This window comes from Artibeus jamaicensis, unplaced genomic scaffold (genome assembly GCF_021234435.1).
Source record: "Artibeus jamaicensis isolate MK-2021 breed Jamaican fruit bat unplaced genomic scaffold, CSHL_Jam_final contig_2002, whole genome shotgun sequence".
NCBI lineage: Eukaryota > Metazoa > Chordata > Mammalia > Chiroptera > Phyllostomidae > Artibeus > Artibeus jamaicensis.
Window position 1 is genome coordinate 477,028 of NW_026521408.1, and position 21,155 is coordinate 498,182.

The 21,155-nt window shown below is 36.7% G+C and overlaps 1 protein-coding gene across 11 annotated transcripts in view; it reads right to left on the reverse strand.

Moving 5' to 3' along the window:
* N4BP2L2 (NEDD4 binding protein 2 like 2) overlaps nt 1-18,855 on the reverse strand; it is a 136,919-nt gene extending 118,064 nt beyond the window's left edge. For 4 of the 11 annotated variants that reach the window (XM_053658017.1, XM_053658014.1, XM_053658013.1 and 1 more), the window contains exons 1-3: nt 18,657-18,855; nt 15,979-17,234; nt 9,521-9,645 (exon numbers count right to left, since the gene is read on the reverse strand). In XM_053658017.1, coding sequence (XP_053513992.1) covers nt 9,521-9,645; nt 15,979-17,234 — 1,381 coding nt within the window. In that variant the 5' untranslated portion in view covers nt 18,657-18,855. Of the gene's footprint in view, nt 1-556; nt 634-1,003; nt 1,093-9,520; nt 9,646-15,978; nt 17,235-18,656 lie in introns of those variants that run through there. The other 7 variants (XM_053657986.1, XM_053657981.1, XM_053657990.1 and 4 more) reach the window with 4 other exon arrangements.
* Nucleotides 18,856-21,155: the final 2,300 nt, after the last annotated feature.

The window sequence follows — 21,155 nt, forward strand, 5'->3', positions numbered from 1 at the left end:
TTATGTGGAGTCTTTCTTACCTACTAAGACTAATTAATCAAGACTTGCTGCAGAAATAGTAAGATGTTGGATGATGATAATCTGCCCAAACTCTGCTAAGGGGTGTTATGATTAGGTACATGCATTATATTACCTTTCTAACAACAACTACAACAACAAAAACCCCAAACTGAATTCCAAAAAAAAAAACGGATTCTTATAGGAAAAGAAGGAGCAAGATGAAAGCACCAGGTAAAAAAGTGATGGAAGCTAAAACGGGAAGGTAATGATTTTGGAAGGGTTATGCAGAGAAGAAGCCTAGCTAAAAAACATGGTGGAAAAGTCCTAACTGTCCTTCAAACACAATTAACAAGAAAAATTTAGTAAAATTTAACAAGCAAGGAGCCTCTTTAAAAAAAAAGCCCACTGAATTAAAGCCAATGTCCCTCTTAACAGAAACACGTACTCCATAATCGTAAGTATCAAAGACATGATAAATAAGCAAAGCTAGTAAAGACAATGACTATGGAAAGAAAAGGAAAAAAGAAGAAGATTCAAAATCAATTGAGTGCCTTACTTTTCTAATTCTTCAGGATCAAATTTCCACCAAGTGTCAGGTTCATGAAACTCTACTCTGTATCCTTTTCCTATGGCCTACACAAACAAAAGGAAAAAAACACAAACCCAGAGAACACTTCTTAAAAGTAAAAAGAAGGCAAATATAAATTGCATTTAGACAATACTTCTAAATTTGGTCCACCAAGAAAAATTTTACTTTTAAAATAATATGGTTTACAAAAATTTTAAGACCACTTAACTGGTTGTTAACTTCCAATTACTATCCTCAAGTCCAGGCAAGATGAACATGATAAACATCATTCCCATAGTTTTAAAACTAAGTAAACAAACATACCTCTTTAGAAAACAAGAACAATGTTTTAATAATAAAGATCAAAGTAACCAAAATTCTGGAATATTAAAAAATTGACAAAAATATAAAAACTGTCCCATATCTCATATTTACCATTTCCACATAGGGTTTCATTTCCCAAGCTTGTGTATTAGTGTTGTCTATTATAACTGGAGATCTCCCCTGATTGATAGCCTGTTTAGCTGAAATAAAAAAATGAATTTAAAAGACAAATAAAATGTAAACTTTCACTATAAGAAATTTTTACATCCTCTGTACAGAAAACCAAAGCTAGGCAATCTCTTGAGTCAGTGCCATGGGAAAAAAAGGAACCCACCAGGTTAAAAAGAAATAAGGAGACATAACCACACACCATGTATATTCTCCAGACCAAATGCTGGCTCTGACTACATGGTAAAGTACATTCTGGGAAAAAATTTTGTTGCGCTTATAGCTAATGAAGAGTTTAGTCTGCAGTTAACTTTCATTTATAGGAAATACAAGAATAAGTTATATTTGAATATGGTCTGAATGTAAAAGGTCATCAACATTTACTGACGAGGAAAGTTGGAACTTCATTAACTGAAAATGGCAGGTTGCAAGACAACATGTAATATGATCTAACATTTTGGTCAAACTACAAAGACCTGAGAAGAGTTACTAAAAAATCAAGTGGTCATTGCTCTGGTTGGGCGTCATCCAACAAAGTGAAAGGTCACAGGTTCTGTACTTTTAGGGAGTATACGAGAGGCGACCAATTGATGTTTCTCTCTCACATCGCTGTTTCTCTCCGTCTCTTTCTCTCTCCCTTCCCCTCTCTCTGAACATAAATAAAATCTTTAAAAAAAAATAGTAGTTATCTATTGGTGGTGAGAATTACATGCCATTTTATGCTTATCTGTATTTTCCAAATGCTTTACAATTATAAATAATGCATTCAGTGCATCAAGATGATGCTGTTATCAACTGAGCTACCTGTCAGGGCACAAATAATGCTTTTGAAATAAGACTTATATTTTTAAAAAGTGCCATGTATTTATCAATACTGACAAAAAAGTTTTGTCAGTAAGTAATGATAAATACATACACACACTAGCAAAATACCACAGTTCAACTGACTATGTGGTTAAGTTTATTTTTCAATTACAGTTGACATACAATATTCTATTAGTTTCAGGTTTACACCCCAGTGTTTAGATGTTATAAAACTTACTAAATGATCATCCCAATAAATCTCATACCTATGTGACATCAGACAGTTTACAATATTATTGACTATATCCCCTATGCTGTACTTTACAATCCTGTGACTATCTTAATAGCCAATCTGTACTTTTAACCCCTTCCTCTTCTTCACCCATCCCCCCAAACCCTCCCATCTGGCAACTCTTCAAAATGTTCACTGTATCTATAAGTCTATTTCTGCCCTCATTGTTTATTTTGGTTTTAGATTCAAGTCCAGATGCACTGATTTCCAAATAAGATGAACTCAAAGATGCCACACCAAGGCACATCAAAATTAAAATGCAAAAAGTTAAAGACAAAGAATCTTAAAAGCAGCAAGAGAAAAGCAGTTAGTTACCTACAAAAAAGCTCCCAAAGACTGTAAGCTAATTTCTCAACAGAAACTTGCAGGCCTAAGGGAGTGGCAAGAAATATTCATAGTAATGAAAAGTGAGGACCAGGACTTTGGTCAAGATGGAGGCATAAGTAAACATGGCTTGCCTCCTCATACAGCCACATCAAAATTAACTAAATTATGGAACAACAATTAATCAGAACCATCATAAATTGAGTGGAATGGAAGTCTGACAACTACAGAAGTAAAGAAAACATCCATCTGACAGGTAGGAGGGGCAGAGATGCTAAATGGGCTAGTTATACACACATGTGGTGGATAAAAATTCAGGAGGTATTATCTCGGGGGCAAGGGATCCCACCATACACACCAGTACCCCAGCCCAGGATTCCAGTGCCAGGAAGATAAGTCACCATAACTTCCGTCTGTAAAAACCAGCAGGGATTGAATCAGTGGAAGAAATTGCTAGTTACCCAAGCAGATCCACTTAAAGAACCCACATGGAATTAATCAGACTCACTCCCTCTGAGCTCCAGCACTGGTGTAGCAGCTTGAACAGCATCAGTGGCATATAGGTAGGAAATGAAGTGTATGGCATCATGGTGAGAGCTGGGGGACAGCTTTGTCCCAGGCAGAAAGGTGGGCAGTGGCCATTCTTCCTTTTTGAGCCCCACCTACACAAAGCCACAGAGCCAACAGTTGGGTGCCATATCTGAGACTCTATCACCATGGATAACACTGTTTATCTGGTTCTGGTGATTCCCCAAGGCTCTACCCGACCCAACTTACAGACCCACCTAAGCTGTTAACAGTGGCTTTTCCACAATGAATGGCTAGTCTTGGCTCATGCTTCACGATTTCCTAAATTCTCTCAAACAAGCAACAGCCAGCTCAGCAAGCCCCCAGCCCACATACTTCTTGCCAAGGGGCCTCAGGCCTGGCACTAGCAACAGCCAGCGTAGGTTGAAAGCTTGACTTCACCTGGGGACCTCCAAGCTCAGCAGAAGCACTAGCCATTTGCAGAATGCTCTGTAGCTCTTGCAGAGTGTCCAAGGACAGAACACAGTTGGGGGCTGACCTTTGCTTGCAACACCCAAGAAACCCCAGGACCTGTGTACCTAGCTACAAATCACATAGAGAGACCACCACCCTGACCCTGCATAGCCAATCCTCCACAGGGTAGATGTCAGTAGTCAATGGGCCTTGCAGCTGTCTGGCCTAGGTAAATTTCTCCATCTGATCTGTCAACAGCAATCAAGCCTCAACTACAAGGGGAGGATATAATTCAGCCAACATGGAAGGTGCTTCTCAAGTATACTGCTTGGGTGATAGGGGAGGTTCTCCCACTGGATCCTACAAGGACACCTACTACATTAGGCCCAGCTACCAAGACAGGTAGTAATAACTCTCCCTAATACATAGGGAAAAAAAACACAAGGAGGCTGCCAAAATGAGGAGACAAAGAAACATGGTCTAAAATGGGAAAAAAAAAAAAAAAACAGTCAAAACTCCAGAAAAAAAAAATTAAGAAAATAGAGATAAGCAATCTATCAGATGCAGAGTTCAAAACACTGGTTGTTATAAGGATGCTCAGTGAGGACCTCAATAGCATTTAAAAAATCCAGCCAGAAATTAAAGATATACTAATTGAAATAAAGAACAATTTATAAGGAATCAACAGTAGAGTGGATGAAGCCAAGAATCAAATCAAGGATTTGCAATATAAGAAAAAAAAAACAACCAATCAGAATAAGAAAAAAATTAAACAACAAGAAAAGTGTAAGCAGACTCGGGAACAACTTCAAGTTGTCCAACATTCACATCAAAGGGGTGCCAGAAGGAGAAAAGAAAGAGCAAGAAATTGGAAATCTATTTGAAAAATAATGAAAGAAAACTTTCCTAATCTGGTGGAAGAAAAAGACATACAAGTCCAGGAAGCACAGAGAGTCCCAAGCAAGATGGATGCAAAGAGGCCCACTCCAAGATACACTGTAATTAAAATGCCAAAGGTTAAAGATAACAAGAGGATTATTAAAAACACAAAGAGAAAAGCAGTTAACTACCTACAGGGGAGTTCCCATAAGGCTGTCAGCTGATTTCTCAAAAGAAACTTTGCAGGCTAGAAGAGATTGGCAAGAAATACTCAAAGTCATAAAAAGTGGGAATCTACAGCCAAGATTGCTGTATCCAGCAAAGCTATCACTTAGAATCGAAGGCCAGATATAGCACTTCCCAGATAAAAAAAAACTAAGGGAGTTCATCATCGCCAAACCATTATTTTATGAAATGTTAAAGGACTTATTTAAGAAAAAGAAAATCAAATGTATGAACCATAAAATGGCAATAAATGTATATCTACCAACAACTGAATCTAAAAAACAAACTAAGCAAACAAGAACAGAGATAGAATCATGGATTTGGAGAATGTTCTGATGGTTGCCAGATGGGAGAGGGATTTGGTGGAATGGGTAAAGGGATGAGGAGACTAAGAAGTACAAATTGGTAGTTACAGAATAGCCATGTGGATGTAAAGTATAGAAAATGGAGTAGCCAAAGAACATATACACATGACCCATGAACATGGACAAAGGTATGGGGACTGCCTAAGGGAGTGGAGGACACTGGATGGAAAGGGGGACAAAGGGTGAAAACTTGGGACTACTGTAATTAAAACTTTTAAAAAAGAAAAGCATGAACCTACAACCAAGATTAGTTTACTCATAAAAGCTTATTATTTCTCAGGACTATGTTTCTTAAACTGAGAGCTGAGATAGAATGGAACTTTTAAAAACTCTATCCCCCTATTCCTATACCATATCTTCCCCCATGAGGTAAGAATCACTGCCACAGTGAGCCACTGTGAGGACAGGAGTCTGTACACCTTAAGTGTAAACAGAAAAATATAATTAAGAACCCAAATAAAACTGAAAATGCTGAGGTAAAATGCAACGATATGGAAATTTTCTTGGGATTTAGAATTCAAAACTTAAGTTCTACATAATGAATACATTTATATAGCGGTCCAGGGAAAACAGAATTATAAAGGTTAGTTAGCTAAGGAGTAATGACTATGGTTGAGTGCATATTTGGAGATGTCTCTACATACCAGAAGAAATTTAGAATTGGGTCATAAACAGGTCACCAAAATGCTATCCTTTTCCCACTGATCTATCCCCAATCATAAAATCATAAAGTCTTTTATTGAAAAAAACAAAACAAAACAAAAAAAAACCATAGTAAAGTAATTCTCCTAATGTCTGACAGGCCTACACATCCCAGAAGTGATATTCCAAAAGAACAGTTTATCAACCAAATAATGGGGAGATCATCCTCTTTCCTGAATCATCATCACTAAATACCACATTCCAGAGCACTCGAGGAGAACAGAGCTCCCAAAAAAAACAATGGTTAAATAGGAAACATGACATCATGAGTAATGAATGTCATTTTCTTAAACAAATTAACCACCATGTTCTAAGGAGAATAATGACACCTTGGAGACACTTTCAATTTAAAGCAGTCTAAAATGAATTTATTGTATTTTGCTATGTATAATATACACTCACATTTTTGGCCTAAATGTTCGGGAAAAAAAAAAACTTTCATTTAAATTTTTTAATCCAATTATTTACTTATTTATTTATATTTAGATATACTTTTTTTGTATTATAAAGGAATTCTAGAATTTATTTTTGAACATATTATGGTACAAGAAATTTTATCTAACAAATAATTACAAAACACAAGAATAGATGCACAGTACAAGAAATTTGGTATTACAAAGCCGATTATCATATTCTAGGGTATTATTCTGCATACAGATATCATTATTACTTTCTAGAGTTACACTTTTAATGCATAAGCATAAATAAAAGAATTAAAAAACATTTAGAGACATGGAATTAGTACCACCGATGTATAATGTGCATCCTATTTTTCCATTAAAAATTTGGACAAAGTGCACATTATACATGGCAAAATACAGTACATTCTTCTAATAAAAAATGAGGCAGATAGATATTCCCAGAATGGTGGCCAGCAATTTAAGTATGCAGTAAATATTTGTTGAAAAGAGCAATTCTGCCCTAAATAAAGTCATGCTTTAATTTCAAAATGTCTAATTATTACTAGTTATTATTACCTGAAAAAGGTAAATACTACTTTTTTTAAAAGCCAATATTCTTTTATACTAATAAAACCAGTAGTTTATCTAGAAAGCATTGTTTTACAGTATAATTTAGATGGTATGAACCTTTTAATGAAAATTCTGGACTAGTTCTCCAAAGAGAAAAACTGTCTCACATAAACAAGCTTCCCAGTCCACTAAAGGTATACTAACTCTGCCCAGTACCTCTGTTCATTCCACTTATCATCTACTCTTATTCCGCTAACATTAGGCCCATAACACGAAACATTTTTTTTGGAACTGCAATATCAACATTATTTTGGCAATAATGTCCTATGGCATTTTCTAAAAATCACAAAAATTCGTATTTTTGAGATTTTTATGCTTCCTTCTCCAATATATTTGGAGAAATCCCAGAATGTCATAGAACCAATACTAGGAAGTAGCATTATAGTCCAATTTATCTGACATTTAAACTTGCCTGTGGAACCATGGACTACAATAGAGTGAAATTTTTACTCAAAAATATCCTCCCTGAAATTTCTTATTCTGAAAAATGACAATTAAAAAGAAAAGCATTGATCCTGTTTTTCCTGTACATACTGTACTTTAGGATGATGCTAGTTCTAGATGAGAGGATGTTCTCATTACAGAAGTGACTGATCATTCTCAGCATCATTAAAAATGGGATAACCAGACTCTCCTTACCCCCTGTAAAAAAATAGAACCTAATTAATACTCCAATCTAGAGTTACTGGTAACTTCCATTTAAGTCAATACAGGAGAAAGAGTTAAATGGTTACCACAAATGTGGACAAAAGGGAGCCACATGCTAAACCTGACAAGCTCAGGGGAGGCCTACATGAAGGCCTTACAAACTCAAGAAACCCAAAGTAACCATGTAAGATGGTCTGAAATTAAAACCTCCTAACAAAAAGCAAGTCACGGTGGACAGTCATATCCTAGGTCAGTATCTTCCTTGAGAAGGTCAATCTTTTTTTTTTTTTTTTAATTTTTATTTATTTATTTTTTTAAAGATTTTATTTATTTACCTTTAGAGGGGAAGGGAAGGAGAGAGAGGGAGAGAAACATCAATGTATGGTTGCCTTTTGTGCATCCCCTGCTGGGAACTGGCCTGCAGGAAACCGGCCTGCAACCCAGGTATGTGCCCTGACTGGAATCGAACCTCGATTGTCTGGCTCGCAGGCCCGCGCTCAATCCACTGAGCTACAACAGCTAGGGTGAGAAGGTCAATCTTTATCTTGAGCTTAACTATTGCTTTTTCCATCTGAAATAACATGCCTTTGGAATCAGAGTAATCCCTCTCTCCCGACCCCTCAGGCACAACCTCCCACCAGAGCACAAGACATAGTTATCTCATTCCCCTACATTCCATCTTTACCTGCTGTAAATATTAATTATCTATCCCATCAATGTAAAAAAAGTATAAATGGAATTTACTTTTTATCTAATCTCAGATATCTCCTTCCTTTGCTTTCTCCTACCTCCCTAACCTATTACCAATGAATTTCATGTAACCCTCTTACACTTTCCCCTTTGATTCTGAGGTAAAAAAAGTGGTAAAACTGCCATTTTCCAGAGCATTTCCTCAATTCGTTGGGATTTTACTTTCCAGTAATTGTAGTCAGTTTTGCTTAAATAAACTCATAAAAATTCTTAACAGGTCTGGATATTTCTTATGTTCATACAAGGAAGCAAATAAGAGAACTACAGGATATGGGATATTCTACAGGAAAAACTAAGTTTGTCTTCAACAAGTTAATGATATGAGGGTGAAAGAGGGAAAACTGCAACAAGTAAATAATTAAAAGAAACATAAAACTAAATGTACTGTAAGGACCTTGTTTGGATCCTGATTCAAACACAATAACTGTAAACAAACAGTTAAAATGATTGGGGAAATACGATTACAGACAGTATTACATGATGTCAAGGAATTTTTTTCTTTAGGTGTGATGGTGGCACTATAGTTAAAGAACATACTAAGTAAGAAGGTGGTTAATTTAAAATGCCTATAGTATAATGTGTAGAATTGTTTTAAAATACTTCAGTAATTAGAAAAGAAGAGGAGTGAAAACAAAAAGAATAAAGCCAATACAGCAAACTCTTGGTAACTGATAATTCTAAGTGATGGGTATATGGAATTCATTGTAATCTCTCAACTCTAGGTTTAAATTTTTTAGTTAATAAATCAATTTGTTGAATCATAGTGCACTCTTCATCTATTGAAAAAGAAATTCACTTATACTATGTTCATTTACTTACATAGTTCTAGATCAAGTTTTCAATCTGACTGCAACATGTGAATATTTGGATAACTTTAAAAAAAAATACCAATGTTTGGATCCACTCTAGACCAACTAAATCAGAATCTCTGAGGCTGATTCAGACACAGGTTTTCAAAAAAGGTGCCAAGCAATTCAAATGTGCATCCAAGAATAAGACCCACTATTCCAAGGTACAAAGAAAGTGACTTATGTGTCTCTAAAAAATGTATTCAACCAAGTTTTCAGAGTAGTATCAATAATGAAAACTTTTAATATCCACAAAGCATTATACTGAGTCTTAGAAAACATTAGCATTACTCTTAGAAAAATAACTTTTGAGAAGACATAGCATCAGAGTTCTTTGAATTTACTCAGGAGATATAAAGCCTACTAAAATATCCCACTCCTCTACCAGTTTGTATTGGTACACTACAAAATATTCTATTTAAATTCTCTGATTTTCACAACAACCCTGCAATCATCACTCCTTCTATTTGGTGAAAAAATTTGGTCTCAAAGCTGTTCAAACAGTCTGTGAAAGTCATTCAGCTGATAAAAGTCAAGTTGAGAATAAAAACCCAGGTCCTCTGACTCCCCACTCAAATATTTTATACCGGGAGACTTGGCCCAAAACAAACCTCTGTTCTGGTTCCAGTCATGAGCATCACCAAGCTGATTAACATTATACCTGTACCCATCTTGATGGTGAAAATAGTCATCAGTGCTGAACACAATGCCATCACGACTCTGACCAAGCAGAATTCTGTTAATAAAAAAAAATCATAAAGTGCCATTTATAAAATCTATAGCTGCCGGAAATAAGCCACACAGGAAACTTTATTATAAATTTTGGGTACATACCTGTAAGTATACTGCAAAACAGAATAACAGAGAAGCTGAATCTTAAAATTTTTAAGTTTTCAAATCTCAAATTCAATTCACACTTAAATCTACATAGTTACATACCCAGTATCAAAAACTTTTTTAAAGCGACACTTGTAACTTTAAAAAGTCTTTCGACCAATCGCAAAATTATGTCAACCAGTTTTCCATGTTTTAACTTAGGTGAATGTGTATTGAGTGTCCAAAATTGCCTAAATTTAGTGTAGCAGGTAACCTAAAAGGCAAGTAAGACTAAGCAAGTAATTCATCTGTGGGAAGACTGTATTTAATCCAAGACGGCTTTGATAAACCTATTTCTATGAAGCACAAACATAAAACCAGCAAGTAGGAGTCAGAAATAGCCTGAGGCTTAAGGTTGTGAATCAACCTGTGATCCTCCACAGTATACTCAAACTTTAGATTTTTGAGACATTAAATTACCAAATGAAATAACAACACTAAATAAAAGAACACACTCTTGAAAAAAGTCAATGGCAACCAAGATTTGTTCTCAAAATATGATCACCTCAAATGCCTAAGCAGTGAGATGAATAAGCATTCTAGTGTCAGAGAATTCCCATAACTAGTGATTCATGAAAAAGACTGGGTATGCTAAGAAAGGGAAAACAAAGGTAAAAAAATGATTTGCATCCAACAATAACAAAAGTATTTTGTTATTTCTATCCTCTCCCTCAATCACTAGGCAATCAGACATGGTTCTATAATTTTGTGAGAGGTGGAGGGGAGCAGAAGGTGGTAGAAGGGATCAAAGTAAAAGAATATTATCTTGGGATGTTTCAAGAATATGTACTTCCTAATTAAAAAGTAACAAAAGGATTTCAACTATTATGATAAACATCTCTCTCTCCTGTTCTCAGTGTATAATAAAATCGTATATATTTGTAATAAAAATAGAATTGCATACACTGAAATAAAAAATTTTAAATATTTTCACTCAGAATAACAGTTAAAATTACTTCAAACAAACCAAATGAAAATAAACGGTTTAAATTTGTTTGGGAAGTTGGTTCTGTATGTTTTTTAAGCAGCCATAATTTTCCCAAAATATTTCCATCTAATGTATTTGGCATCTTATTTGCTTATACAGATAGCCTAGACCAGAACTCAATCTTCTAAAAAGATTTTGAGAAACCATACAATACCTAATTATATTTAACAGTGCTAGAAGACTGATACCATCTCTCCCAAATTTCTATTACTTGATTAGCCCATGACTTCTCAGATATTAATAATACCATACTACATGAGTAAAGTGGCTTTTGTGCTCAAGAAATGTTTTAACCTCTCCCAAATTAAAAAAAAGGGGGGGGTGGACAGTAAATTAATTTATATCATTAGACCAAGTCAATATCAAACATGAATCTTTATAAAGAACATCTTTAATCTATAAATCATAATTATAACAAATAATTTTAGCTTACAGAGACTTTTTCTTCCCAGATAGCATAGACTGCTTATGCATCCTTTGAAAACTCTCTGAATTATCTCAAACTATGAAGGTTTACTTGGGGGACTTATATTTAAAATGCCTGTATCAATCTGAATATATCTGATTATCATATTAACCACTTGAACAAAAAATATTTTAAGAATGTTAGTATTTTTTTTCAACATTCTTATAGATTCTACCAGCATTCTTTTTTTTACCTTCTCCAGAGGATATGTTTATTGATTTTATAGAGAGGAAGGAAGGCGAGGGGAGAGGGAGAGGGAGAGGGGAGGGGTGAAAGAGGAAAAGACAGAAAGAGAGAAGCAGACAGACACATAGACACACATCAATCTGTTGCCTCCCGTGCTTACCCTGATCAGGGATCAAACCCAGGTATGTGCCCTGACTGGGAACAGAAATTGCAACCCTTTTGGTGCATGGAAACAATGCTCCAACCAATTCAGCCACATAGCCAGGGCCCTGTCAGAATTCTTATAAGTCAGATACTAAAATAGATGCTCAGAATGTCAAAATTTAGAACTCTGAAAAACCAAGTATCTAATAAAAAATTCAAATGTAAGCCCAATGGCCACTGGGTTTGCATATTTTCAAAACTGCTCTTTTTGAGAATCTACTATGTGCCTAGCATTTTGTAAGTATTTATGATCTCATTTAATTGTCATAACCACCTTGGTAATTTGATATTAAACAAATCAGAAAAGAAAATAACTCAGAAATCAGGGCACCAGAGTTAAACAGTGGTGGGAGAGCCAAAACCATTTGGTCCACAATGATCCCCGACTCCTGGTACTAACACCCTTGTATGATACCCTCCTTGGGTGAGGGTTTCAGTCAGTGACTAGAGCTTCTAACAGAATATGGAAGAGATAATGAAATGCTGCTTCTGAGATTAGGTTACTTTAAAAAGTAGCTTTCTGTCTTAGGCTCAGTGCTAGCTCACTTTGTCTCATCAAACTATGAATGGAAAGAGGTCCAAGTAACGAAGAACTGAGGGAGTCCCCAGCCTGCTGCCAGCAGGGAACTGAGCCCCTCAGTCCAAAAATTCACAACTGAGTCTTGTCAATAACCTCACGAGAGACCTTCCAAGGAGATCCTCTCCCAAGACACGCCTTCAGACCAGAACACAGCCCTAGACAACATCTTTAGTAAAAAAGGCAGAAAACTGCACTTGAACAATTAAAATTTAAAAAAACAATAAACAAAATAAAATAAAAGCAATAAAAAGAAACCTTTAACCAGAGGCACCCAGATTCCTGTCTTTTCCAGAAACTGTGAGGAAATGTTTGTTGCTTTTAACAACTCACTTTTAGGGTAATTCATTATACAGCCACAAGGTAACTAATGCACTATATGCTTATATATTTTCACTTAAAGAAAATCCTACCTTGGGAACCCTATTCCCCCAAATGGCCTATTATGATAGCTAATTTCCAGGGTTTATTTCTGAAATTTCTAAGAACTGTACATTATCTTCATAAATACAACCATGTGCATTTAAAATAGAAGTGATTTTCCCAGAAAAATCTGACACTTCATGAACCCTTTACCTCCTTATGTACTGCATGGCCTTGCTTACCTCTAGCCTCAAACCCTTTTATGTAGGCACTTTATTCTGCACACTCTGTAAATGAAGAATAGAGACCTACATAAGGAAAGGTAAACCTTTTCTCTGGAGTTTAAACGAAGATCTCCCCCAAAAGGGAAAGGGGGAAAAATCTGTTTCCATCTCTCTTTAAACTATGATAAATTGTAGTAGTTTCCCACACTGCTGTAACAAATCACCACATACTTCGTGCCTTAAAAACAATACAGATTATCTTATACTTCCGAAAATCAGACAACCAAAATCAGTTTCACTGGGCTAAAATAAAAGTGTGGCAGGCTGGCATTCCTCCTGGAGGCCCAAAAGGAGAGTATTTCCTTGCCCTTTCCAGTTTCTAAAGGCCACCTTAAATATCTTGGATCACAGTCCTGTCTTTCAGCAGTGTAACATCTCCCCTCCTTTCTGACAAGTGCTTCACCTATCCTTTTGTCTCTGATCAACATTAGACATTTTGCTAATATAATAATGAAATCAGTGGCTTGTTTATAAGAATACACTCTCTCACTGGTGAAGTCAAGTAGAGTATTAAAAATGTTCATTAACAAAAATATTTTGAATCAACCCTCCTCCTTGCATGGAACAGAGTATAAGAAGCTAACAAAATCTATAGCCCACACTCCTGGGAATGATACTCAATGCCTGATCCCTAAATGGCCGTGTCTATCCACTGAGTCAAAGGATTCTGTTTGGCTGTTGCCAGTTATAATGGTGACAAAATTCTACCTCTAGAATATTGTTGAAATTGCCTAAAATGAACCTTTCATCAAAATGCTGTCAGTTTGCACTTTATCATACCTACAAAGGTTGTGTGTACTATTTTGCACTAGCTTACTCATAAATATTTAAAGTCTGTACCTGTGTTAGAATTTAATGAGACTGATTTTATTAAAATGTATTAGCCAAGCTGTACATAAATAACTCAGCCTCAGCCACTTTAACCAAGTGTCTTAGGTCAATTTTCAACAAATAGAAAGGTAAGGAATTGTGCAGCTTATGCTAAAGGCAAAGAGGGATAAAGGCAAATACTGAGTTCAAAAGGGTTACTGAGGGTTGACACAAGCCAAAACCTTGAAAAGTGGAGGCATTTAAGAGAATCTCTGAATAAGCAAAGTCCTAAGAACAAAGAACGGACAAGTATTATGTCTCCTGCAGTGGAATGCAGGTACCAGTCCAAATGCAGACAGATATAAAAATGGAGAGATGGGTAAAGACTAAAGGAAGAAGGGGGCTTGAATAATACCCCAAAGAATTTGAACTTTATCTAACCCCCTTATTACCACATATCAATACGAAACAATACTTTTAATTTAGTACCCCGTATCAGCTCAACTCTGATCTACCAAATCTTTGCTCCTTTCTTTCTTCGATGCTCATTTTGAAAGCTAACTCCTATGAGAAGACATTCCTTACCAGAGAGTATGTATGTGGCTTTATATACAATCCCAAAGAAACCTACTTCATTCAAACATTTTTGACCTACAGTGATACTCCTGCTTCTTTAACCAAGCTCCTCCAAGTCAGGAGTCACACACACGGCTACTCATGCATTAGATACTAAAGTGAAGGAGCAGGGAAGAAACACACTCATTTATATCCCTAGTTTGTTCTTTTTACCAGTTTTAGGAAATTCTCCAAGTCCCTTAAACATATTATTCTCTTATTATAAAGAGAATAAATTGAATTTAGTCTCTTCAGCTTCTATAAAATGAAAAGAATACAACCCATATCACAAGATTTTATATATGTGGAAGTACTCATAAATTGTGATACAAATGGTAATTGTTACTATAGCTTCTATTCTTATAACATACACCTAATACCCCAAATAAAGAAATGTATTACATACTATCACTTCTATCGTCTCACACTATAGCTATCTCCCTGAAATTATATTGAATTATCACTACCTTATTCACCTTCAGTTTCAACATACTCCAATATGTTGTCCCAAACCTAATCTTTTTTCCTTTATGTTTATTCTAAAATTTAGTCAGCTTTCCCTAAGCAAGATCCCTTGAACAAATTTCCAAATTTCAACTAATACTTCTCTGATACTATATTCTAAATCTAGAAGATTGCCCAGGTTTGTGACTTCATCTTAATTTCTATCCTTTAAAGAGTTGAAATTTCATCTTTACAAAATCTTCACTAAAGTGAAAGGAATCAAAATGCAAACATCTAAACTTAATGTAAAATGATCACAGCTTACATTTTACTTGAAATGTCCGTATCATAAATCTTTGTCTCATTTCTTGCTTTTAAAGAAACTTTTGTTAGATTGTTTACGTTGTCTTACAAGTAAATATAAAACATTTATGAAATGGTTCCTTGGAATTTTTTATTCTCACCCAAAGATACCACATAAATTTTCCTTTTCTCCTTATCCTTCAATCATCCTACATAAACAGCAAAGAATTTGTGTTGTCCTTCTTTGTGCTATTTTTCACAACTGTACAAATGTACTTAAGTACATGATAGTCTTTTTAAAAAATGTAAACAAAAACATGAATTTGATGTATTTTGTCTTAGACAAAACATCACAAGCTTTAACTCCTTTTTAATTCATACAAAACTGGACAAAAGTAGGTTTACAGTTACACACAGCAGTTTATTCTTGAATTATTATTTACTGTATTACTTTACATATGAACAACTGTAAACCTAACTTCACCCACCCCTGTATATTGCTCACCTCAAACTCCTTAAAGAAACTAAAAACGGGTTCCCTCTGCCAGTCAATGGTATAACCAGGATGAAGTGCTTAAAACATGCTCAAAATTCTTTTCCTTGGGTTATTTCATTTGCTTCTCAAGTATTACTCATTAGACAATAAAATGTGTCCACTGTCCTAAAGTGAAATAACTAAGTCAAAGCCCAACTCTTCTTAAATTTCTGACTTAAAAACTGAAGGCCAGGGCAGTCCTCAAATAGCATTTACTTTCACCATTGTCATAATTAGACAGTATCTATTTAAAGGCCTAAGCAAATTCCTAATATACATGCCAATTCCCCCTTCCTCACATCACCTGCTACTCTCAAACACAACTAGAAACAGGAAAGCATTTGTCATTAATTACTACTATCACTTGTGATTTTAAAGTAATTAATTACCAAGTATTCACCTGGTATCCTTTACTTACCGAGATAATGTTGTTTTCCCAGAACCAGGCAAGCCTCTTAAAAGAATAAGTAACTTCTGCAATTTACCTAACTTCTCCTCTTGAAACTGCTGGTTCATAAACCTGTCTGGGCTATTATGCTTGTCTATAGGATCTTTCCAGCATCCTTCACTAGGTTCACGGCAACCACTACTCACATTCGCATCTTGTACAGTATAGCTGTTTCCAAAGGGAAAATCACTACTGATATTTTCACTAAAGTCAGTATATTCATTGTTCTGATCAAAAGTCAAACAATTCCAATTACCATGACAGTTATTCACATAACCTCCTTTTTGAATCTGAGAGCCATCTTGGGTGCGGAAAATATTTGATGGTAGACTTGGTGGAGTACTGAATCTTTGAATATTTAAATGATAGTTAGAGCTGGGAAAAGGAGGACCTCTGGGTATTATAAAAGAATGCACTGATTGCCATTCATGCCTGAAGGAAGTAAAGGACGCGTCACAAAATGTAGGTATTACTTGTCCATGACAAGGATATCTGCCTCGCTCATTCCCCACATCCTGTTGATAATTACAATGCAACTGAAGAGCACTACTAAGATCTCTTTTCTTTTCTTCTGCGTATTTCATCAGATCATTATTATGTCCCTGATCATATGAAATAAATTGTTCCTCAGAGAGTCTGGGTTCCTTACAACTGCCTTCTGAATCATCTTTTTCATTTTCAAGCTCTTCAATTTCTTTGTAAAACTGGAATAATTCATTATCAATCTCTGATTTTTTACAGTTAAATTTTTGTTTCTCATCTTGTCCTCCTTCACCATCTTTACCCTTGATATTGTCTACTTGCTTCCTCCTTTCATTACATTTCTTCTTCTCAGGGGGTTTGTAAATGGGTCCTATAAATGCTTTACTTGTGCTGTATATCTCATCATCTGTGGATACCAATGGAGGACTTGTAGCCAGTAAAACTTGTGAATTAATAGACTCAGTAATAGCTGGTCTATTACTAAGCATCTTATCATGCACTGGTTTCAGCAAATCTGTAGTTTGGGTTTTGTCTTCCTGAGGAGAACTACATTCTCTGAAATCAGTAATAGTCACAGGGACCCAATCATTTCCAGTTTTCTCTTGTACTCTGTGAAAATTAGAAATACCATGACGGGGAAAAATAAAAGGCTCTTCAGTTGACTTCAGTTTTTTGTAGCATGGTTCACTTGTTAGGTCTTCCCCATGTCCCAAGGATTTAGCTTCAATTTCACCATAAGGCATCTGAGGAGCACATAAATCACACATTTAATAGCCGATATTTTTTAAAGTCTAAACAAGTTTCTCAGGAACAACAAAATAGAAAGACATTTACATTTGTGACAGTAAATAGTAACATCTTCCCAAAATACAAAGATTTTGGGAAATCTTAGTAAAATACAGAACTGTAATTTTATAGCCACTTACTATTTTTGTTATAACGTAGTAACTTGAGAGGGGTCTCACTGAATCAATTTTTTCTTTTAAAGATACACCTCACCTTTAATCTAACTGATGCATTTTTTTTAACTTAGAGAACTTAAAAAGCTTATTAAGTTTGGGAAACTGAATCAATAATATATACTTTGATGCTATAAATACACAACTGTGTACTAAAGAGAATAATCTGCAAACCAAACTGGCTGCAATAAATTGCTGCATAAACAAACGCCTTCTATTTAAAACCACTATGTACTTAGGAGTTAATGAATCTGGCTCCCCAAACTCCTCAAACACATCTCCGGGGCTATCAAACGCCAGGTTAACGGAAATGCCAGTCTTTGTGGGCTCCACACCTGCTAGTAGTGTAAAAGTAGTTTCCAAACAGGTGTACTGAATTCACTTAAAAGGAAAAAAGTATTTCAGCTGCACTACAAATGACTCAAATGTGTGTAGAGAAGAACTTCCGGCAACTCCCCCAGATCAGAGCGCTCGGGTCTTCTAGATCCTCGGTAAAGATTAAATTGCTTCCCACGACATTTCTAAGGGGCGCTCAAAAATACAATACGAAGCCCTAGCTGGTGTAGCTCAGTGGATTGAGTGCGGGCCTGCGAACCAGAGTATCACGGTTCGATTCCCAGTCAGGGCATATGCCTAGATTACCGGGGACACGCGAGAGGCAACCATACACTGTTTCTCTCCCTCTCTCCTTCCCATCTTATTTAAAAAAAAAAAAAAAAAAAAAAAATACAATCCTTGGTTAACAATCCTTGGTTAGTCACTTTCCTTCCGTCCGCTCCCTGATACTGCTCCAACAGGAAGAAAAAGGAAAGGCCAGAAAGGCAAACAGAACGGTATCGATAGATCAGAGTCTCAAGGAAAACACAACGGTAAAGAATGCCAAACTCCAGGAAACAGCCACAATCGTGTCAGAAAAGTCCCAAGAAACCGGAGGGGGGCGGGGAGTGCTAACAGCGCGGTGTGCGCAAAATCTGCGACCCAAGGCCCCCAAGGCCTCCGGAGTGGGCGGCCGGGGCAAAAGTGCATTATTGGTTCCTCTGTCTCAACGGAAACAGGTTCGAGTTCTGCCAAGAATTCATTTATAGGTATCAGAAGAGTCCGACCAAGTGCTGGCAAGTATACTCGTCGCAGACGGAAAAAGGAAAAAAATCGAAAACGTCACCACCACTCCTCCCGACACACGCATGAAATGAGGTGTCTACTTACCTTATTCGCAGCTCCGCATTGACCTTCACTTCTCAATAAAGCCGTATCCTGGAGAGACACAGTCCCCTGAGACGCTGAAATGAGGAAACAAGACCCCAAAACAAAGACTTGAAGAGACCGAAAGGCCAGTTCTAAGGACCCCAGCAACCAGCCACACCTCAGCGCACAAGATGGCGGCCATTTCCTGGTAACCCGGAAAAAAATCGCAGACTCTCTCTGGGCATTGTGGGAATTGAAGTCTGGCGTCACACCCGTCTGTACGTCTCTGCAGACGGCGACCGGTCGCCCAGAATCCACTGCGTTATAGACGCGCAGATTTGACGACAAATTTAACCGGAGCTGCTCCCCAAAAGTGGAGTGGGGGGAGTTGTTTAGAAGTTCCAATTTCGGCGAGAAAAAAAAAAAAAAAAGAGAGAGTGTCGTGATACGGAGTTCACCCGTAAAGGAAAGGAGAATGTGAGTGCCTGCATCCCCAAAACGTATATAAGCGGCTTTTAGTGCTTCTAAGGTTTTAAGGCTTTTTAATAAAGAATCAAGTTTTTCAAATGGAACTCAACGTGTGATAATTGCAAAGTAGGGCTGCCCACATTTTTACAAAACAACTATGCAAACTAGAAAAACTCAATCATTGTAGAGTCGCGTTCTTCCACCGAAGGACAGGATCACTGCAGCAGAGCCTTAACAGGTAAAAAAATGCTGATGAGAAAATCGTGTCATATCTGTGTTTTGTTTTAGGAGACAAAGACCAATTGCTGAGCGATTTAATCTACATTTTATTTTATTGTTTATTTTATTTTATTGTCTGAGAGCTTTTGCATTAAAAACTCAGTATGTAAAAGCCGCTTAGAACAGCGCCTAGTAAAAAATAAGGGCTGGGTAAATGTTGGTTAAATTAGAAATAAATATGGTTCTGGCAGAGGGTAGCTTATTTAGTCAGAACATCACTCAGATAAGCCAAAGTTGCAGGTTCTAGTGTTACCAGACTGGAGGCCAGGCTTGGCCTGGCCCTGAGTGGGTCTGCCTAAGGCCAGCTGTAGTGTGTGGGTTCTTGACTTAATGTGAAAAGATTTCAACAGTGTCCAGGTGATGATGAGGATACATTTATTAAAAATCCTGGGGATAGTTAAAACAAGAAAGAGCTTAGCATAGAAGAAGCAACAAGAGAGTTTAGGCTGGGCTGCCTTAGCTAACTGGAAAGTTGGAGAAAAGGGGTCTTTGAGGACAGGTTCAGGGGATTAGTCTGAGACATACTGCCAGCTGCCCATTGCCCATTGCCTTAGACTTTAGGAGACACATGCCTGTGTGGAAAGAAGTGGGGGGAAGAGAAAGAAAGGGAGTGGGGCTGAGAGGGAGAGCACATGCCCTGGGTCCCTTTGTCTTGAGGCTTTTACTTCTCTCTTGCGGGCGGGAATCTTAGGGGAAGTTCCAAGGAAAGGTTTCAGCAGAATAATCATCAGTTTTCCAGTGTGGCCTTTCAGGGTCGTGGTCTCTACTGATTGGTCAGTGCCAGGACAAGAGGGTGTTAGTCATTGAAGCTGATCCTAGCGTTGTTCACCTGGTTTTGTTGCTTTTCTGGGCCTGGAGCTGAAATACAACTGAGACCTAGATGTTATCTTTAGGGTGGTGACCTTTTGCATCTGGCCATTTTTGTTTAACTATCTTAGTTTCCCTGTTCCCCTTGCCAAGGAATTTTCCTAGTTTCTTATTGTCCTGTCTCATCCCTGGTCAGGACACACACAAGAATCAACCAATGAATGCACAAATAAGAGGAGCAACAAATCTATCTATCTATCTATCTATCTATCTATCTATCTATCTATCTATCTATCTCCCCCTGCCCCCTGCTGCCCCTGTCTAAAGTCAACCAATAAAAATACATAATTTTTTTTTAAAGGAAAAGAAGTACGAACAGAACAACGGGCAATGCTCAGCTTAATGCCCCCTCTCCCTAGACCCGTTTCCTGCTCCACGTTCTTTCTCATCCCTGCCAGGGAAACTGCTAATCTCTTCATAGTTAAATAAATCTTTGTTGATGTAGCATTTTAATTTATAAATATAATACTTAAAATCAGAGTACCGAATGTTTGCATTTGATTATTTAACAGCCCTGTGACTAAGAGCTCAGCAAAGCAATGCATTCCCTTACAAAGAATCTTCCTCAAATACAAATTCCCACATTGGCACGTATTTCCTCCTAATTAGATTCAAGTTATGCATCCTCCCTCAAAACAACCATGTAAATGATGTGTGTCCTCAGGATGTTACATTTGGAGGCACAAGATATCTGTCCACTACAAGGTGATATTAATCTTTATCACCTGACCAAGGTGTTATCCACTTTCTCCACTGTATATGTTCCTAATGAGCATTCTGAGAGGAGTTATTTTGAGACCAAGCATTTATCTTGATCCTTCAGCCTCCATAGATGATTCTTGCTGCAACCAATATTTACCAGGTTAGTTACAAAATGTTGATTTTTTTCTAACTCATTCAAGCCCT